Genomic DNA, 21,571 nt, shown 5'->3' with positions numbered 1-21,571 from the left:
GCAGTAATAGTAACTGACGATGCTTACTGTGCACCAGCCGTGCTCCAGCCCCTGTTCTAAGTGCTTGCCTCATTTATTTAAAACTCGCCACCACCCAGAGAGGGAGGATCTGTTATCGTCTTCATTTCAATAGATGAAGCAACTAGGAGACCCAGAAATTAATTTGCATAAGGCTGGGTTGGCTCCAGAATCTGTGTCCGTAATTAATCACCTTCCTGCCTCTTTCCCCAAATGACAGCGACAATATTAGTGGTAATGAAAGTAGTCAAAGTAGTAGTAATATATTTACTTTATCATTTTTTATTTTATTACAATTTTGTTACTATTACCTATATTTACCGTTCAACATATATGTGGGTTTTTTTTTTTTTTTTTTTGGTTTTTTGATTGTTTTTGTCTTTTTTTTGAGATGGAGTCTCGCCCTATCACCCAGGCTGGAGTGCAATCTTGGCTCCCTGCAACCTCTACCTCCCAGATTCAAACAATTCTGTCTCAGCCTCCCAAGTAGCTAGGCTTACTGGCACCCACCACCATGCCCAACTAATTTTTGTATTTTTAGTAGAGACAAGGTTTCACCATGTTGGCCAGGCTGGTCTCAGACTCCAAACCATGTGATCCACCCACCCCAGCCTCCCAAAGTGCTGGGATTACAGGCACGAGCCACTGCACCTGATCACGTATATGTTTAAGATATATTTAATGGTAAATACAGACAATAATATATATGCAAGTAATATACATACACATATATGTAAACATAAACAAGCTAAACACTATAAGCTAGACTATATATGTGTGTATATGTGTGTATATATAAGCTAGACTATATAAATGTGTGTATATGTGTGCATGTGTGTATATGTGTGTGTAAATATGTGTGTGTATGTGTATATGTGTGTGTATATATATATACACATATACTGTTTACTGTGTGATGTCACAGTTCTAAGCCACCTTAAGATGTTAGACACTATTATCCCCATTTAACAAATGAGGAAACTCATTTGATGAAATGAGTACCGAGAGGTTAAACAACTCGTACAGGTCCCCAGTTGGTAAGAGATACAGCGGGGTTCAAACCCTGGGAGTCTGGTTTCGGAATCTGTACCCTTAAATATGCCGAAGATTCAGACCACTGGCCAGGGAGTTGGGGCCAGTCTCTCTGGCCCAAGGGCACGCCCACTCCCAGAGAACATGAAGACAAAGCATAGAGTATCTGAACAGGCTTGCTGAACTGACCCAGAGTCAAGCCAAGAAGGAAAGAAGCCTTGCCGGGCGTGGTGGCTCACATCTGTAACCCTAGCACTTTGGGAGGCCGAGGCGGGAGGATCATGAGGTCAGGAGTTCGAGACCAGCCTGGCCAACATGATGAAACCCTGTCTCTACTAAAGATACAAAAAATTAGCCAGACATGGTGGTGGACACCTGTAATCCCAGCTACTCAGGAGGCTGAGGCAGGAGAATCACTTGAACCTGGGAGGCAGAGGTTGCAGTGAGCCGAGATCATGCCATTGTACTCTAGCCTGGGTGACAGGGTGAGACTCCGTCTCAAAAAAAAAAAAGAAGGAAGGAAGCCCTATTGGGTTTTCTGCTAGCCCCTGCCAGCCTGTGTGACCTTGAGAAAGTTGCTTGGTGTCTCTGTTCACTAATCTTCTGTTCAGCATAATAGGGCAGGGTGGATGGGCTTTGACAGGAGTTGTGATGAGCTTTAGGGTATTCCTTAGCAAGGAACTTAGCTTCTTTGCCTGGAAGGATCAAGGGGAACTCTGGTTCTTCTCCCACCTCCCTCCAGGTTGGTTGTTGCATTAGGGGAGGAGCCACCCCCACCCACCCATCTCTAGGGCTGTTTCCTCTAGGTGGGACAGCTAATTCTGTGGGGCTTGAAGGCGGGCAGCACCGTATATCTGCTGACTGTCCCTCCTCTCCTGCTGGCCAGCTGGGACAGGAAGCATGAATGAGCCATCCTTCCAACCGCTTTCTGTCTTTTCTGGTCCAGGTGTAGCAAAGGGAAGCTGGAAGATGGGGATGGCATCAACCTGAATGACATCGAGAAGGTCCTTCCAGCCTGGCAGGTAGGTGCAGGGGTGGGTTCTCTAACAGCCCACCCCACCCCTGGAGTCCTGATTCTCTTCCTGACCTAACCTAAGCGCTCCTGCTGGCTCCTTGTTTTAGCAAGGGGTATAACCACCTGTATGGTAGTAATAGGTGGGCAGGGCTGGGTACCTGCCATGGTCCAGGGTGTCCCGTTGTGACAGCATATGTGACAGCCTACTCGGAAATGCTGCAGGCTCTGTGGTAGGTCTGATGTGCCCTAGAGATGAAATGGACCATACTCTGGCAACTTGAGGAACTTGGAAGTTTTTATCCCTTGGCCTGAAGCCTCTCTGCAGTGGAGTGTCCTGTGGTGTGTTCAGGTGGGGCCAGCAGGCCTGGAAGGGATTCTAATGTGGCTGGGGCTGTCTCTAGGCTTTTGAGCAGTGGACTTGCCCTGCTGGCCTCCAGGTGTCTGCTATGCTTGCTCTTTTTGTTATTGATTGGGCCTCCTTCCTGGAATCAGGTCCAGGTTCCAGGACAAAGAGGATTCACTCAGTGAAACCAGGTCTCTAGATGCTTATAGTGCTGGACTTTTGGTGGAAACAGCAGGAGTCTAGCTGCTGTCAGGAATGAGACTGGGCCTGCTGCAGGGGTGTAAAAGCGGTGGGCCCTCCATGTGATTAAGCCTGCTGCTGCCAGTGACTGTGACCTACCACCACACTCCACTGCACCACCCTTCCCTTCTCTCCTGAGACTTCTCTTGCTATTTTACCTATATCCATTTGTCTCTTCCTGGTGCCTTTGCCATTTTGTTTCTTCTCTGTTCATGCCTTGGGCCCATCAGTGAGGACAATAGAGCATACAGTTAAGACCTCAGCAATTTGATTAAGATGTGCCTTGGTACGGTGGTTTCTCCCACTTGGTAGTTATTGAGCTTCTTGGATCTGTAGGTTTACAGTTTCATCAAATTTGGAAATGTTTTAGCCATTATTCTGTCTATTTTCCCCCAACCCTGGAGTTCCAATTATATGTGTTCTATGCTTCTTCATCTTTTCTCATGGCTCACCGAAGCACTGCTTGGTTTTTTGAAGTCTTTCTTTACTCTCTGTGTTTCATTTTAGATAGTTTTTATTGCTATGTCTTCAAGTTCAATAATATTTTATTGTAGTGTCGAATTTAGTGTTAATCCCATTCAGTATAGTTTTAATTTCAGATATTGTAGTTCTTATCTCTAGAAGGTCATTGTGAGCTTTTTAAATATATATATGTCTTCCATTCCTCATGCTTTCTCTTCTCTTCTGAAGTATATAGAACCTATTGCCAATAGCTGTTTTAAGTCCTTCTCTAGTAATTCTGTCATCCACATAATCTCTATTTCAATTTATTGATTTTTCTCTTGGTTATGGGCCATACATTTCTTTACATGCCTGGTAATTTGATTTTAAATGTCAGATGTTAGAATCTTTACATTATTGGGTGCTAATTTTTTTTGTATCCCTTTAAATATTTTGGGTTTTGTTCTAGATCACAGTTAAGTTACATAAAAGCAGTTTGATCCTTTCAAAACTTGCTTTTAAGCTTGGTTAGAGTGGGAAGACTTCAGTGTAGGGCAAATCTTGCTCCACTGCTGAATCAGTACCCTTCTGAGACTGCCACCCAATGCTCTGTGTATTAGGAGGTGTTTCCCCTCAGCTGGAGAAACACAAACTATTTGCCCTATGTGATCTCAGTGGATTATTCTATGTATTCCTTGCCTCGGAAATTTCCTTGCACATGGACAAATTAATACTCGCCCAAAGACTTGAGGGGCTAAGATTTCTGGATTTCTCTCTGTATGTGGCTCTCTCCTCTCGGTACTCTGCCTTGCAAATCAAATTGTCTTGGACTCCAGGGATTTTGAACCCTGTCATCTTAGCTCATTGAGACCACCAGGCTCTGCACTGCCCTCCCTGTGTTGCAGACTGGAAACTCTCCAGGCAATGAGCTGGAGCACACATAGAGGTCACCTCATTACAAAGAGAAATATGATGACTTTATTGTGGAGAAACGTGGCAGGCCCCAACATCACCATGTGATCAAGGTAACATCATTAGTGATGAGATGGGTGGACACCATATGCCCCTGATGTGCCACACAGAAAACCCAACATCGTTTCTTGGGTTTTCTTTCCAAGAAAGCACAGCCTGAGTCTGGTTGTTTGGAAATGAGTGTAAGAACCACTCTCTATAACTGCTTGGACACAAGAGACAGGGAAAGACTGAGGAAGTCTTCCAGATTGTAGCAGACTGAAGAGGCAAATGACTAAATACAACATGTGTTCCTTGCTGAAATCCTGGACCAGAAGGAAATCCTGACCTTGTTGGGACAGTTGGAGAATGTGATTGGGTCTGTGGGTGGGAGGGTGGTTTTGCTTCGATGTCAGTTTCCTGACTTGGAGGCAGTGTGATGGTCATGTGGGCGAGTGTGCTTGACTTTGAGAAATACACACTATGATGTTTGAGGGATATGGGCCTCGTGTCTGCAACATCTCCTCAAATGGTTTAGAAAGAGATTGATGATAATGGTATGTGGACACAGAGGGAGAGAGAGGGCAGACGTGGGGAGGTGTTAACAGTTGGGGAATCTGAGTGAGGAGGACGTGGATGTTCTTTGCACGTTTCTTGCACTTTCCTATAAATTTGACAGGAGAAAGAATCAATCGGTAGGACCGAGGCTGTGATGTATAAGTCACAGGCAGAGTATCAGCTCATGAAACACCCTGTGGGGTGGATCTATATTAAATTATCACTGCTAATGTAAAGCCAGCCTTGACGCAAGAGATAAAAGGGTCAGGTACTTGGAAGTGACCACCATGACTCCATTTCTAAATGTCAAGAGCATTCATCATTGATAGAAGAAGTCCATTTGAGACACCCTGATCTAGGTGAGAAAACAGACGCCCCCTTTGCACTAGGTGGGGTGTTAACTGCTTGGTACCCTTTGAGCCAGAAGCCTAGGAGTCGTGGCTGGAAAAGTAACAGGTCTGACACCTTGTGTTGTTTGGGAACTGTTTCTTTGCCCCTCTAGGGTACAAAATGGAAGACCTTTGGTTCCTGCTCAGAAGAGAAAGGAGAGCTGGGCTACTGGCTGGGTGGGAGGTTGGGGGTCAAGGGCTTGGTGTCTGGACCCAGGTGTGGACCCTATGGAATCCCAGCCCTGCCACTGACTAACCCGGAAGTCTTGGGCTAGTTATGTACTCTCACTTTGCCTCAGTTTCCTCCTCTGTGAGATGAGAGAAATGACCGTGTCTACTTTATGGGGTGGCTGGGAAGATCAAACACATTCATTCACTTGAGGTACTGAGGATGATGCCCAGCACGCAGTGGGTGCTATGCTGGCCTCTGCTGTAATTATTCCCAGGACCCAACACTGCCAGTCAAGCCCCACCTTCTGAGGGTGGACCAGGCTATGGTGGCCGCCTCTGCTAAGAAGAGGGAGGAGCGGGGATTCCCTGCCCCCAGGTGAGTGGTTTCTTGGTGAAGAGGGCATTTCTGCTGGGCAGCAGCTCGGATGATAAGCCTTGGTTCATGGGTTACCCAGACCCTGGTTGATTCTTCCTTTGTGCAGCCTGCCAGGCAGTGGAGACAGATTGGACTAGAGGTCAGAAGAATCCACTTCTGGACGTCTGCCAGAGCTATGCATGTGACCTTTCCTCTGTGGGCCTCAGTTTACTCATCAGCAAAATGACACAGCTGTATTAGATCAGAGGTTTGCAAACTGTGAAACCCTCAGGGCTCTCCTGGGATGCCCCTGGGTGCTGCTGGAGGGAGTTGGGAGGCGTAAGCAGCAAGCTGCAGGGGCCCCCAGACCACTTGGGCCCACCCAGACCACTTGGCCGGTGTCTCCAAATCAGGATTCTAACAGGGTTTCACGTGGAGAAATAATTCCACTACTAAACAAATTTTGAGTATCATCAGACCAAGGCCTCTCTGAGGTTTCACATTCTAGGGTTTTCTTTTCTTTTCAAGGAACAGTAAATCAGTGACCATTCCGGGCTCTCCAGGGCCCACATGTGGTGCTAAGCTCTTAGGGCTGCTAGTAGTGGAGGCCTTCACCCACCGTCTCCACTTTCAGTCTGGAGCAGAAGGGCTTTGATAACCGTGCACACACACACTCATTACACACCATCTATCACACATGTGTACACACACATGGACACGCACCACACGTCAAACACACATTCCATACCACATACATGTACACATACACAGTGCACATACCACACACCACACATGAACGTGCACACACAAGTACACATCACACACATCCCCCCACACCCTACACACATACATACATACATACACCACACATACACACACACACACATCACGTTTCCATGACACATACTTTGGATGTGCTTTGTCCTCAGCAAACTATCAGCAGATGAGTCTGAGGCCACAGTGCTGGAGCTCAGCTGCACCTCAGAGCTGCTGAAGTGCTGAAATCTACGTGGTCTGCTCACTGTATTCCTCATTTACTGTTGTGTAACAAATTGCTCAAAACTTAGCAGCTTAAAACAATAAACAGATATGACCCACAAACTTTCTGGGAGCAGCTTAGCTGGTGGTTCTGGCTCAAGCTCTCTCATGAGCTTGCAGTCAAGCTGATGGCCAGGGATGCTGCCATCAGAAGGCGCACCTGGGCTGGAAGACCCCCTCCTGTGGCTGAGGGTGGGAGGCCTCAGTTCCTTCGCGGCTGGGGATGGGAGGCCTGGGTTCCTCCTTGGCTTCCCTGCCACCAGGACTTCTGCATAAGCTGCTGAGTGCCCTCAGAATATGTCAACTGGCTTTCCCCAAAGCAAGTGCTGATGGAGAGAGAGAGAGATTCCATCACGGAAGTCATACTGTTTTATAGCCTGATCTCAGAAGCAACAGAGCTTCATGCTGCCATTTGCTGTATGTCATTTACACAGACCAACCCTGGTACAATATGGGAAGGGTCTACACTGAGGTGTGGATCCCCAAAAGCAGGAATCATGGGGGCTCCTGGAGGCTGGAGACCACACTCACACACTCATTGAATCACACCCAGGAATCTGCATTTCTTTCTTTTTTTTTTTTTTTTGAGACAGAGTCTCTCTTTGGCACCCAGGCTGGAGCGCAGTGGCACAATCTTGGATCACTTCAACCTCTGCCTCCCAGGTACAAGCGACTCTCCTGCCTCAGCCTACCAAGTAGCTGGGCCACAGGTGCCCATCACCATGCCCAGCTAATTTTTGTATTTTTAGTAGAGACAGGGTTTCACCATCTTGGCCAGGCTGGTCTCAAACTCCTGACCTCAAGTGATCTGCCTACCTCAGCTTCCCAAAGTGCTGGGATTACAGGCATCAGCCACTGTGTCCCACTAGAATCTGCATTTTTAAAGCATTTTAGGAAATTCCGAGTATTAGCAAGAGTTGAAAATGTCAAGTCCTGGCTGATAATGCTCCTGGCTTGACCGCTCCTTGGGGTATCTGCAGTTCACATGGGTACCCTTAGGACAAGGTGGACAGGCTTCTTGATCCGCAAACACAGACCTCTGGTGTTTGAGGAATGCGCTGTCCTGTGAGAGCATAATGGGATGACTTTTCTGAGTTTTTCTAGCATTCTTCAAAACCCCTCAGATAGGACTAGCTGGCTCACTCGTCTGACCTGGAGTCCTGAGGGTCAGCTGGCCTAGCTATTAGCATGTGGGGTGGAGACAAATCTTAATCGTATGGGCATGTCCAATACAATGTGGGATGTTAGGACTCCTGGCCTGTACCACTGAATGGCAGTCATTGGAGAGGGGCTGGCATAGTGACCACCAAAAACATCCTCCTACTTCCAGATTCCCCTAGGAGATATTGTGCATCTACCTGAAGACCCCCAAATGGGAGGGAAAGCCCACCTCTCTAGCCTGGAGACTTCCAGCCTCCTATGGGAGTCTTGAGCCTGTACAGAGATAGGTGGGCTTCCTAGAGACTTTCTTAGACAAAAATCAGGGTTGGCCTCCCCTCCCCACCTGGAGGCAAGAAGGAAAGAGGGTGACAAAGGGAGGTTGGCCTGAAGCCCATTGCCCACCTGCCCTCCATTTCTGCATCCCAGAAGAAGATGGGCATAAAGATCCTACCAGCTGTGAACCCAGCATCTTCTCAACCCACAGAGGCCCAGGCCCCCATCTCCAGCCTCTTCTGTCCCTGTTCAGACTCCTTAGTAAGCAGAAGGCTTTATGATGTTCCCAGCACCCTCACCCGGCCTCTGTCCTAGGCTCCCCTGCCATCCTGTGGCCCTGCCACCCCCTCCCCTGATCTGTTCTTCCATCTCTCCTTGCTTTCTCATGGGCAGGGGATTCCCCCTGCCTAGAATCTCACTCTCCTGTTCTCTGCCTGTTCTTGTCCTGGCTCAGGACACCTCCCATCATGCCCATTCAGATGCACAGGACAGAGTCCAGCATCCATCCACTATTTCCCCAGAGCCCCTGCCCCCATCCCTTTCCATGGCTCCCACCACATCGCACCTACTTATGTAACTGCCAGACTCCTTTCTAGACTCCAGGGTACCTGAGGGCTGGGCCATTTCCTTCATCCTCGTAACCCCTGCACCAGGGGCTCTAGACTGAATGCTGCTGAAGAACCTGCCCTCTAGATGCGCTGTTGTGTTGTCCGGAGTGTAAAAGAAAGTCAGGAAGAAAGGTAGGATTTGCGTCTGTCCTGACATTGTCTGTCCCCCTGGCTCCGAGTTTCTCCCACCACTTCCCAGCACAACCTCAACATGAACCTGGTTATGCTCTTCTTGGTGTGGTTTCTGGGGCGCATTTTTTTTTTTTTAAAGAAAACAGGATTTTTCCATCACCTCCTGTATTAGACACTATAGGCCATGACGTGATACCAAACAAACCCCCACATCTCAGCGGCATCACACACAGAATTTTATTTCTAACTTCCTGACATTCTGCTGAGGGCCCAGCTGGTCTCCAGGACAGCTCCTTGGGGACTCCAAGGTCCAGGTGGATTGCGTTCTGTGGCCCTGCCATCTCAATCCATGGTATCCAGGTGGCCCTGGCAGGGGCAAAGAGAGCGTGGCCCAGCATGGCTTTGAATATGGCCCAAAACAAACTGTAAACTTTCTTAAAACATTATGAAGTATTTTACAATTTTTTTTTAAGCTCATCAGCTATCGTTAGCATATTTTATGTGTGGCCCAAGACAATTCTTTTGGTGTGGCCCAGGGGAGCCAAAAGATTGGACACCCCTACTCTAGGTCTTAAATGGTTTGGGCCAGAAATATCGGCTCCGCTCAGAGCCCATTGGACAGAACTAGTCACATGCCCCGCCCCCCCCCGTCCCCCCCAACTGCAGGGCGTGACTCTCCTGCAGGCGGGCGGGAAGAAGGGGAACTCACAGCTGTTTTGTGAGATCCAGGTGAGCCAAATCTTCCTCTTTTCTTCACTTGCTCACGACTCATCTTCATGGACAAGTGCTCTGCCTCAGCCTTTTAGAGAGAGAATTGATTGCATAAGATACAGCTCCCCAAGAGAAGCACAGCCTAACAGGGGAACTGAGACTTGCGCATATTACACACTGCATTCAAAGCTGTGAACGACCAAGTGCTGGTGCCTTGCCCAGGTCACAGTCCCTGCAGGGCGAAGTCTGGTCCTCTCCCAGCACACCCCACCTTCCTCCCCTGTGCTGCTGCAGCTCCCGCAGTCTGTGGCGTGTGGCTGACGACAAAGCAGAGGGCCCCAATGGACCCCACACTGAATGCCTGGTGAAGATCTCCTGGGAGCCCCAGCTTATCTCTCAGTGGGTCACACATGGAGCACATGCCGCAGTGAGTGGTCTTAGGAGGTGATGCCTCCGGTGTGGGTCAGATGCTGACACCTAGGTGTCTGGCCAAGCTCCTCTCCAGCCAAAGCCAAGGCCCCTATCCCTGATGACCCCATCTGGCTGTGTTTCCACAGGGGGCAATGAATCCAGGGGTGAGTCTCACTGCAGTGCTGACCTCAGGGACCTTCATCTCTAGGGCTGCTGGACTCAGGCCCTTGGAGCCCCCCAAGGATGTAGGGCAACAGGATAGACAGTAGGTGTCTGTGTCCAGGACTCACGCCGTACCTCTGGGAACCCTGCTGCCAGGAATGCTTCTGCACTCCGAAAAGGCATTTAGTGAGCTAGTTAAGTAAAGAGTCTATTGCTAGTGTTAATGGTCCCCAAGGTCTCCCTTCCCACACTGGTGGCTGGGGGGAAAGGAGCAGGTACCCTGGGATAGGAGCTAACCAGTAGCCAGGTTTTACGGCATCCACACGGTGGCAGCCTCAGGCGAGTTGAGACTGGTATTGCTCTCCAAGAACGCTGATGGGGTGGGGGAGGGGGGACAGCCGCAGGCTCTGAGTGCAGGGCCATGGATTCAGGGTTCAATCATAGTTCTGAGTGTTGAAGCCATAGGCCAAGGCAGACACTGAGACACACACTTGGGCTCACACTGCGGTTCCAGGGAAACCCCAAATGCCATCCACGAGGCTGGTGCACTGGTGGCATTTTTGGCGATCTCTATCACAGGAGTGGAGGGGTTGGCCAGGCTGCCACGCTGGCAGTGATGTGGGCAGCCCAGCCCCATCATTAACAGTCCTGCTCTGAGTGTGGCCCCAGGGTCGGGGCCTGCTGGAGTTGAGGCCAGGACAGGTAGCTGCATGACGGTGTCCTCCCACTAGAGGGCACCAGCGCACCGCTCTGCAGGCTCCAGTCAGGCGCTTGCTATGGGAAGTCCCCGGATCCCAGCACCAGTAGCCAAAGGCGTCTTCACCCGCCATGCCTCCTGCTCAGCGCCGCACATGCACATTGTCCTGAAAATGACCCCACTCAGTGCCCAGGCCCTTCCTTCCCTCAGCAAGGGAGAGGATGGGGAGGTGCAAGAAACAGCCACACTCAGGAAAATCGCTTCAACGTGGGAGGTGGAAGTTGCAGTGAGTCGAGATTGCGCCGCTGCACTCCAGCCTGGGCGACAGAGCAAGACTATCTCAAAAAAAAAAAAAAAAAAGCCGCCACACTAAGGTGTAGGGTCTGTTTGACCACGTGTCCTAAAATATGTCCTGTTTGGCCACATGTCCCCTGCTAGGCCAAGGCATGACATTCCTCTGGAGGACCCGCCCCTCCCCTCGGGCCCCTGGGAACAGGCTGCTTCCGGGAGGGCGGCAGCACCGGCTGGGAGGGCTGCCTTCCCGTGGAGTTGGTGGGGGGTGCGGGTCACATTCCCCACACCAGGGCTGCAGGGGGACACCCACTGGGGCGGGGCTGGGGGAGTTACAAAGTGTGGAAGGATGGGGGCTGGCTGGTGGGAGATGGAGCTGCATGATCTGTAATCCATAGTCTAAGCCGAGTTAATTTACTAAGTTCTGAGTTAACTTTCTCAGTTTGAGTTAACTTGACTAAATTCTGAGTTATCTTAAGTTCTGAGTTAACCTGACCAAATTCCATGTGAAGGCAAATTGCATATCCTTCACCTCATCTCTGGTCTGAGCCGCCCCCCCGACACACACCACTCCCCGGGACCCCTTTACCCTGAGGTGTGACTTGAGGAGGAGTTTCTCCATGTGTGTGAACTCGGCATGACTGGCGTGAGAAAGACGGTCTAACGGGCACGTTCTCCCTGCCCCCAGGTGAGCGTTAGGTTTCCTCAGGTTCCCAGGCACGGGGCCCTCCGCCTCCTGCGGAAATGTCACCTCCCTGTCCCACACACTGCCCTGTGCTTTTGTGCCTTAGACACACCCCCTTGAAGGAAATTGTTTGTCGAATGATCCAGTGTCCTGCCCAGGGCTTTCTGTCAGGACGCATTTTGGTCATTATCCTTGAATTTTCCCAGACGAACGTTCTATCTGCTGTCTTTGTTCTGACAATAGGAGTTGCGTAGCTTAACCGACTTCTCTTTTTGCCTGTTAGGAAATTTCGAAACCAAATTCTGTGTTTGTTGCTGTTAGTCATTAGATGGCTCCGACCCAGCAGGGCCAGCTCCCCTGCCCCCACGTTGCTGGCCTTGTCCAGACAGTGCGACTCGGGAGCCCATTGCTGTGAAGGGGGTTAGCGCCCACGCTGAGCAGTGGTTGCCACTAGGTCAAGTGGGACTTCTGGCCTTAGGAATGTGCCCAAAGCACTCCACACTGAGGGTCCCCAGGAAACCCCGGGGACGGGAAGTGACTTTCTGGCCTCATGAGCCTGTGTCCAAGTCCAGCCTTCACACGGGAGACGGCTGAAGGAAGGGACAGTGAGAGCTGGTATTTAAAAGGATTAATACCTCGTTCCTCTGCTTAGTCCCAGACAAGGACAGAGAGAGACTCCCCTACTCCAACTCTCTAAAGAATCCGAGGGACAAATGAGTTTTCAAAATGCAAATCACGGCTCCATGTAATGATACCCAAGTGTCCCATACTCCCAGAGGAGTGAAAATGGTGGCCAATGAGGAACGGCCTGGCTGCCCAGCAGGTGGCGCTGTTGCTGTTTGGTAACGGAGGTCCTAGGCCGGGACCGGGACTGGGGCTGCCCTACAATGGGGTTGAAGCTGTGGTAGCTGGGTTCCCAGCCCTCCAGATGGGAAGGAATGACTTTATTGTTCCCTAGGGCTGCGTCAGCTGTTGCCAAATCTTCTGGAAGCTTCCAGGACATGCTAACCCAAAGGCATAAGGATTACTAAAGTGCCCCGAGATGCCCAGGAACAGAAAACCTGAAAGCCGTACCCCACCTCGCCGCCCCAGGCCCTGTGCACCCTTGCAAGCGCGGCTTCATGTCACCCCGTGGTCCTCTGGAGATGAGATCTGGCCTTATGCACTCAGGCCACCAGTACGGATCAGGCATCTCTCATAGGCATCGTCTATCAGACAGTATCTAAGACAGGACACATCCCAGGCGCAGTCTTATAGCCATGATGGACTGAGTTTCAGTGCAGGGGCTGGCACCTATCCCTCAGACAGGGATGTGGTATTCGCCTCATGTCCCCTTAGTGAGAATTCAGCAAGGAGCATAATGCACCGATAGTGACACTAGCGAGCATTCGCAGAGTGCTTTCCGCGTTCCAAGAGCTAAGAGGTCCTTGCTTTTTCTAGTCTTACCCTCACGTTTTCCCATGGAGCACTTTACAGACCCATGTCTTTGGTCAGATGTAACCTTCTCAGTAAGGCCTTGTGAACGCTCCCTCTGCCCCTTGTCACTGGATTCTTCCCCCCAGCGACTATCACAGGCATGCTTTATTTCTTTTGTGTCTGCATTCTCCCAGTAGAGTGTACGTCCCCCTGGGGCACATCCAGGGGCCCATTAGATATGGGTTGAGTGACTTGCCCCTGCCCCAGAGGGCCTCCCACCAGACCCTAGTCCAGAACTTGTGCCTCCACCTCAGAGGCGGCCATGATGAGCAGTGTCTGAGCTGTAGCTGCATATTCTGTCTCTGAAGTCTCACACGTACCCCGGGAGATGTTTATTCTTTTATTATTTCACAGATTGGAGAACTGAGATCAAATACCTTGCCTCACATCACACAGTTGGGAGAGTGGGGATTGGAATCCCGACAGCCTGACTCCTCTGGTACCTCTTTCTAAGGAGGGAGGATGAGGAGGAGGAGGTGCTGGAAAAACATTTTCTGATTCCAGGAGACGGTAGTCACGTACAGCAAGTTAGAGGTGAATGTCATTTCCTTAATAAGCAAGAACAAGAAAGTGGATATATCTGTTTTTCTCTCTACGGCTGAAGGCAATAAAAATGGAAAGATAAAAAGAGAAAAGCCTCTACTGACAGCTTTGAAAGAGAAAGAAATATGACTTTTTCTTCTTTTTTAATCAGACAGGTTTGTAGTGGCCCCCCATCCCTGCTTTTCTAAGATAATATAAAGTCATCAAGGAGGGGGACTTATGAAGGGGAGCCCCTTTCCCTCCCAGTCACCTCCCCACCCCCAGTGCTTCTTCCCTCAGGACAAAAATAGGTGCCCATACAATAAATGGGGCCAGAAGTCCTCCAATCCTCATTTCCTGTCTCCAGGTAGCAGGTCCACTGGGAAGGGGCAGCGTGCTCTGTGAGGCGAGCCTATATGTATTTTTGTTATTTGTGCGTCTTTTTTTTTTTTAAAGAAATGATTATTCTAGAGTTGAAGACTTTTCTTGGTAACAAGTTGGAAAGTTCCTTGGGAAGAGGCCCCTGTCCGTATCTAGGCGGGGTTCCCACACAGGCCTCCACCACGGGCCTCCCCTGGCTCACTCCATGCGGGGCAGGAGGCAGGGAGCTGGGACTGCAGGCAGCCTGTACTTTCAAGGCCAGGTGGGGCAGGCTTCAAAAGATCTGGGCAAGTCTGTCCACCCTATAGTACCACCTCCATGATCCAGGCCATGGCTAGGATTTGAGGGATTGGCAAACTGATCCACAGACGAAGGCTATGTTTTTGCAAATAAAGTTTTATTAGAATGCAGCCACATCCATTCACTGGCCCCCTGTCTGTGGCTGCATTTGTGCTGCAGTTGCTTGTCGCGTGAACTCTATCGCTGGCAAAGCCTAAAATATTTCCTATCTGCCTTTTTACAGAAAAAGTTTGCCAAACACTGATCTAGAATATAAACGGAAAAAAAAAAAAAAAAAAAAAAAACCTGAGAGTTAAAACAGGTGGCAGAAATCCTAAAGCTCATTCCCTTTAGTCGCCCAGGAGCCCTTCTGCTTTGCACACAGAACATTGTGTAATTCACCTGAAATGATTCTCTTCCAGCTTCCATTTCTTCCGCTTTAAAGCTGGGGGTCATATACCCGATCAACTAACACTGCAAAGCTGTGCTAAGAGCCAAAATTTAATAAAGCAGGTCATGTAATGACAGGGATTGGTGACCTTGAAAAATACAGATGTGGCGTGGCCTCATGAAGGGGTGTCACATCTGGAAGCAGGCAGAGAACTGGCAGGCTTGGCAGATAAGAACTGTGCTTGAAGATGGCCCAACAGCTTCCTTCTTGGGTTTCTTAGGTGTAGGAGATGGAGGGCAGGGACTCTGTTGGCTTTCCCCAGCTCCTCCTGAGACTGAGACCTCAAGAGTGACTGTCTTCCTGCCGTTGATCTTAGACAGAAAAGACTGTTGGGGGAGTCTTCTGCTCACCCCATTTCTCTTTCCTTGTATATCCTCCCCTTTCCTTGCTCAAATCTTCCCCCTCTTTTATGGCCCTGTTCCAGTTTTACCTCCTGCATGAAATTGTTCTGGATAAATCAGACCACATCAGCCCACAGAGGTTTCTGGGTTTTGGGGGAGTCTTGATTCTAGGCCAGTTGTGAGGGTTTCCCCTTTTTTATGCCTCTCCATGCATTTGTGCCTCCTGGAGGAGGTAGACGTGGACCTGGGCCTTGGGGGATGGCCTGGGAGCGGAGAGGGACATATAGGGAGGAAGAGAAGTGTGGTCAGGAGAAAAGGAGGCTGTCGAGAGTGTGGGAGGCGTCCTCAGGAGGGGAGTCTGTAAGTAGGGAAAGCAGTTGGGGGCGGCCCTGGAGGCCTTGGGATCTGAGCAAACAGGGACTCAACCGAATGCTGTTGAGCAAAGAAATGCAGGATGGAAGGAAGATTCAGAAGCCCAGGGACAGGACCTGACCCATCCTGTGCCCTCCTCCTAGAGACTAAGAGGGAGTTTCCAGGATCTCCCTCCAGAGGCCAGGGAAGAAGTTTTGTTATTTGTTAGGGACAAAGGCTACAGCCCTTTAAAAGTAGGACTCGTCCCCAGTGGAGAGGTCATCTGTTCATGCCCTATTTTGGGCCAGACCATACCCAGAATCCCTTGCTGAGCACCAGAGGGCTTAATCATTCAGGGAGTATGGCCTTGAGGCCAGCATGGGACAGGGAGCCAGGACAGTGGGCTCAAGGAAGGCCAGATTGAGGACAGCCTCCTTCAAGGTCTCAGCTGAGCCAAGGCCATCACACAGACAAAGAGCTGCTGGCCCAGCCCTGCTGGAGGAATGAGCTCAGGGTGGAGAAGAGGCCAGCAGGGGTGCCCAGCAGACAATGAGCAGGCCCGGGGCTGGCCTGAGTGGCCCTGTGGACGGATGCTCAGAGGCAGGCCCACCCTGCACACATCCACCCGCTGTGAAGAAAGGGGTCACACAGCCCGCAGTCCTGCCGTCCCTGTCCTTCAGCAGTTTCCAGGGGCTGGTTTAATCCTCCTGCTCCCTGAGCCAGTTTGGCAATGCCCTTGGTGACTTGGGCCAGGCCTGGTTGATGGAGATTGCTCGCTGGTCCCGCATCTTCCTTCCTCTGTCCTTTGTGGAAGGAGCCGCCGGGGCTGGGGGGAAGAGGAAGGTGTCGCAAGGGTGTGAAGCATCCATTATTCCTTTATTAGCCAATGTGCCATTTCTGGTCTCATTCTCCTTCCTGGCAGCGGTGAATTTGGGGGCGGAGAGGCCTGGTTATTTTTGTTTACCCCAGCTTCTGTCACTGGGAGCAGTGGTGGCGGAGGGGGCAGGGACAGACAGGGCTACGTGCTCTCCAGCAGGCGTTTGTGAATGGGCCTCGGCTCCCAGGCTGGCCCGCCAGCAGGCGCCCGCCTTCCCCCAGGACGCACTGACTCTCACTGGCTAGATGGCACTTTTCCAGCATTGCAGCGGCCAGGCGGGAGGAAGCTTTCTTCTGGCCCAAGAACAATACCAGGGTCAGCTCAGGGACCTCCCTCCTACACCCTCTTCCTTCCATTGTGAGCTGCTGCACAATCCAAGGCCCCTCTGCTCTGCACAACTAGGGGGGCTGAGGGGGGTCAGGCCCAGGAGAGATTCACAGTGTATGTGACACTGTCAGTCGCTTGCCTCTACTTCCCAGGCTGGACCAGGGATCTGGAGGCAGCCGATGGCCAAACAGACCAAGGGCATGAGTGGCCATTGGGTCCCTGTGCTTTGCAAGGGGCTGTATGCAGAGTGGGGCCCCCGCTGGATGCTACCACTCTTTCCCTCCTTTCCCTGTTGACTCATAGCCTGCCAGGGCTGGGAAAGACCCAGAACTTCCATGCACAACCCCATTACACAGACAAGGAAACTGAGAGACCCAGAAAAGCAGAAGCTTGACCAGACTTCTCATTGCCCTGCTTAAAAATCCTTCACTGGATTCTCAGGGCTAATGGAAAAGCCTGGACTTGCCTCTGTCCCAGGTCCTGCTGGCTTACAGCCTTCTCTCCTGTGACTCCGACTCTGTCTGTGCTCTAGCCTTGGTGACTGATTTCCAGGCCCCTGATCCAGCAGCACCGGTTGCCTGCAATGTCCCCCGGTGTCCTTCCCACTTCGTCCGCCTGCCCGCCTGCCCCACACCTGTTTGTTGTTTTTTGTTTTGTTTTGTTTTGTTTTTTCTGAGATGGTGTTTCACTCTTGTCACTCAGGCTGGAGTGCAATGGCACAATCTTGGCTCACTGTAACCTCCACCTCCCAGGTTCAAGTGATTCTCCTGCCTCAGCCTCCCCAGTAGCTGGGATTACAGGCGTGTACCACCACACCTGGCTAATTTTTGTGTTTTTAATAGAGATGGCATTTCACCATGTTGACCAGGCTAGTCTTGAATTCCTGACCTCAGGTGATCCTCCCACCTCAGCCTCCCAGCGTGCTAGGATTACAGGCATGAGTCACTGCACCCAGCCACACACCTATTCTTCAAAGACTCTGCTTAGAGGTCACCTCCTCTGTGAAGCCCTTCCTGATAATGGACTTTCCCATGCCTTGCAGTTCATTGACTCACCGGGCTCCTCCAGCACTTAATATATTCCTAGAGCACGGCTGCCCCTCCACATCACTGATATACATGCGTACCTGTCCCACACATGCATGCCTCCCTGAAACACACATGATCCCGGGAGCTGAAAGCATATCTTACTCACCTCTGCAGCTCTTTGCACAGGTTCTCAAAGTGTGGCCCCTGATCAGCAGCAGTAGTATCACCTGGGAACTTGCTAGAAATGCAAAGTCTTGGGTTCCTTCTTCACCCAAGTGAACCAGAAACTCTGGGAGAGGGGCCCAGTGGTCTGCATTTGAACAAGCCTCCGTGATACAGATGCGTGCAACAGTTTGAGAAGCACTGCCTTAGGACATACTTGCAGGTCACTGGCTTTTCACTACTTCTGGATAGATTAGGGAGTCGCTGATGTCACCTTCCCCTGTCCCCTTCTATGTGCTGCTGAGATTTTTGGTTGGTTGCTTTTTACTATTATTTTGCTCAAATGAAGGACAAAGAATTGTTCCCTGTTTGACAGCCCAGGACATGGATTTGCAAAGGATTGGGTGATTCAAGGACGGTAGGGTCCCCCAGGCTCCAGCGCCTGCTCCTGTCACTGGTCATGCCTCAGAGAACCCCTGGGTCCCAACAGCCCTGGGCAAGCCGGTGAGGATTAGGGTTCCTGGGGGGCTCATTCCCTTTGCACCAAAGATAGAAACCTCAGCAGAGTCCTCAGTGATGCTGCGTATTTCCAGGTGGTCAAAGCCAACACCCGGATGTGGAGATGGGTGAAGCCCTGGGCTTCGCATTCCAGATGGGTGAAGCCCTGGGCTCACATTCCAGATCTTCCCTTCCTGCCACACGGCTTTGTGCGTATGGCAGATGAACCATCGCAGTGCGCTGGGCAGAGGCTGACAGTGAGAGGAGTCTGCTCCCTGAGCGCAGAGCCTCTGCAGCGGCGGCTGACACCGATTACACTGGGTGGTGGGAGGGAGCCTCCCCGGCATAAAGCAACAACATAAACTCCACTTTACAAAGGGAAGGATCCAAAGTTGATATTACATCGACCATAAGTAAGAACAACAAGCAGTAGCTGGCCTAGCTAAACACACCCTGGAAAGGCTACATATTGTGGTCGTGTCCAGAAAACAATTCTGAACTCCAGGAAACCCACAGGAAATGATGTCCTGTCCCTTGAGCCCTGCAGCTTGAAGTGAGACCACTGTCCCTCTGAGCCTCAGTGGTCTCACTTTGAGCAGGGTGCCCAAGGGACAGACCACCATTTCCTGCCCCCAAGCCTCACCCTCCTTCTGTGAAAAAGGAGTGCTGGGCCGGGTGCTGTGGCTCACACTTGTCATCCCAGCACTTTGGGAGGCCGAGGTGGGTGATCATGAGGTCAGGAGTTCGAGACCAGCCTGACCAACATGGTAAAGCCCCGTCTCTACTAAAAACACAAAAATTAGCCGGGTATGGTGGCACATGCCTATAATCCCAGCTACTTAGGAGGCTGAGGCAGGAGAATTGCTTGAACCTGGGAGGTAGAGTTTGCAGTCAGCCGAGGTCATGCCACTGCACTCCAGCCTAGGCAACAGGGTGAGACTCTGTCTCAAAAAAAAAAAAAAAAAAAGGAAATAAGAGTGCTGGCCTTGCCCTCCTTCTGGATCCAAGCCTCCACCCTCCTTGCCCACTTTTGGGGTGCTCCTGGAGGAACAAGCTCTGATTATTAAAGCATTAGATATAGTCTTGTGTTCACCAAAGACCCTCTTTATTCCTTTTGGCAGCCTACCCCTGAAGACTTCAGGAGGAAGTTCTGCCCCTAGAGGTCTAGGCCCTGCTCTCTCTCCAGAGTGAAAACCTCGAGAATTGTTTCCATTACTCCTGGGGCATTTGGGTCACTTTTCGCTGTGGGTTTCCTGGAGTGTGTCTCTTTTGGATCTCAGAGGTCTGTCAGCCTGGCCAGGATCCAGGGAGGGAAAATGGTGGCTCCTCCTCTGCTGAGACCAGCATGGTACCACTGCAGCCACCAGCCCTGAAAATTTGGGGCCCAGGCTCCCAAGTTCTCATGGGGACCCATTTACTCCATGAGGCCCAGGGCTGTTGGCCATGAGTTCTGTGTGGAGTAGCCACCGTGGCCTGGGCTGGGGTTCCCCTACATGGGAGATGCTAAAGCATCAGGTGGGATGGACACTGCTGTGGCCTCATTGCTGAGGTGACTGTTGGAGCAAATGACCTCAGTAGCCACTTGCACCTCACGTGTTTGTGGCTGTGATTAGATCGTCCATCCCCAACTTGGTATAATGTGGGCCACAGGTGCAGGTGGGATTCAGAAAAGGGAAAGGAAAAGGTGGGAAGGTGGGCCCCAAACACTTGAACCATCTACCCATTGTTTCAAAACAGTACCTGTCTGTAGTTTACAAAGATTGAATGATGCTGAAAGGCTTATGAGAGAAAATAGCAGCGTTCCAGCCCCTTTGTCGTGATCGACCAGCTCCATTCCTCAAAGCAACTACGTACCTTCACTTTTCTCACTAAATTGTTCCGGTGGTACCAGGATATTTCAAATACAGATATCTAATATCTAATATTTCTAATATCTAGTATAACATTCTTACACTGTTCTTTTTAAGTATAGTAATGTTAGTGATTTCCTGCTGATTTTCTTATTAAGGTAGAGATGAATTTTGTTCTCCTATACCCCATCCTCTCAATATAGTTATGCCGAATTTTACTTAAATGTTTAGTCAGATGATTACTTCATTCATGAATCCTACTTTCCTTTTATTTATTTTGCAAAAATTCAGACTCACAGAAAAGTTGCAAAAATAACACGAAGAATTCCTGTATACCCTTCACTCAGATTCTCCACATTAACACTTAACCGTTCACGCTTTATCATTCTCCTTATGTAATTTTTTTTTTCTTAATGGCTTAAAGAGTAAGTTCAAAAGTAAGAGTAAGACACAGTGTCACTTTACCCCTAGATGCTTCCATACATTTTTCTAAAAGCAGGGACATTCCTTTCCATAAATACAATTTAATTATCAAATCAGGAAATTAATATTGACAGAATACTATTATATAATCTGTAGCCATTTGAATTTTGTTAATTGTCCCACTATTCTTCCTGATAGCTAAATAGAAGTTTTTGGTTTTGTTTAGGTTTTTTTGTTTAGTTTAGAACCTATACAAGATCAGATTTTGCTTTTAGGTGTCGTGTCTCTTTATCTCCTCAATCTTTCTTTGTCTTTTATGACCTTGACATTTTGAATAGTACAGGCAGGCCAGTTATTGTGTAGAATGTCCGTCAATTTGATTTTGTTTGATGTTTCTTCATGATTGAGTTTGTGCACTTTTTTTTTTTGAGATAGAGTTTTGCTCTTGTTGCCCAGGCTGGAGTGCAATGGTGCAATCTCAGCTCACTGCAACCTCTGCCTCCCGGGTTCAAGTGATTCTCATGCCTCAGCCTCCCAAGTAGCTACAGGCATGTGTCATCACGCCCGGCTAAATTTGTATTTTTAATAGAGATGAGGTTTTGCCATGTTGGCCAGACTGGGCTCTAACTCCTGACCTCAGGTGATCCTCCCACCTCGGCTTCCCAAAGTGCTGGGATTACAGGCGTGAGCCACCGTGCCCCCCCGAGTTTGTGTACTTTCTAAGGGAATACCACAGAAAAGCGCTGTGTCCCTCTTAGTGCACTTATGAAGAGGCACAGGGGTTTTGTGATGGTGACATTGATGAACTGGTAAGTTAGTAGCTTCTAAACCTCACCACTATAAAGTTACTATTTTTCTTTTTTTAATTTTTTTGAGACAGAATCATGCTCTGTTGCCCAGGCTGAAGTGCAGTTGTGCAATCT

General features: G+C 50.0%; 1 protein-coding gene across 6 annotated transcripts in view; it reads left to right on the top strand.

Moving 5' to 3' along the window:
* CTIF (cap binding complex dependent translation initiation factor) overlaps window positions 1–21,571 on the top strand; it is a 328,449-nt gene that overhangs the window by 125,476 nt on the left and 181,402 nt on the right. For all 6 annotated transcript variants that reach the window (XM_012440818.3, XM_012440816.3, XM_064379201.1 and 3 more), the window contains one exon: window positions 1,997–2,072. In XM_012440818.3, the coding sequence (XP_012296241.1) occupies window positions 1,997–2,072 (76 nt within the window). The remainder of the gene's footprint in view (window positions 1–1,996; window positions 2,073–21,571) is intronic.

Source organism: Aotus nancymaae, unplaced genomic scaffold (assembly GCF_030222135.1).
Source record: "Aotus nancymaae isolate 86718 unplaced genomic scaffold, 86718_ANA_hifiasm-v0.15.2.pri h1tg000020l, whole genome shotgun sequence".
Taxonomy (NCBI): Eukaryota; Metazoa; Chordata; class Mammalia; order Primates; family Aotidae; genus Aotus; species Aotus nancymaae.
This window is presented reverse-complemented; position numbering and strand designations above follow the sequence as displayed.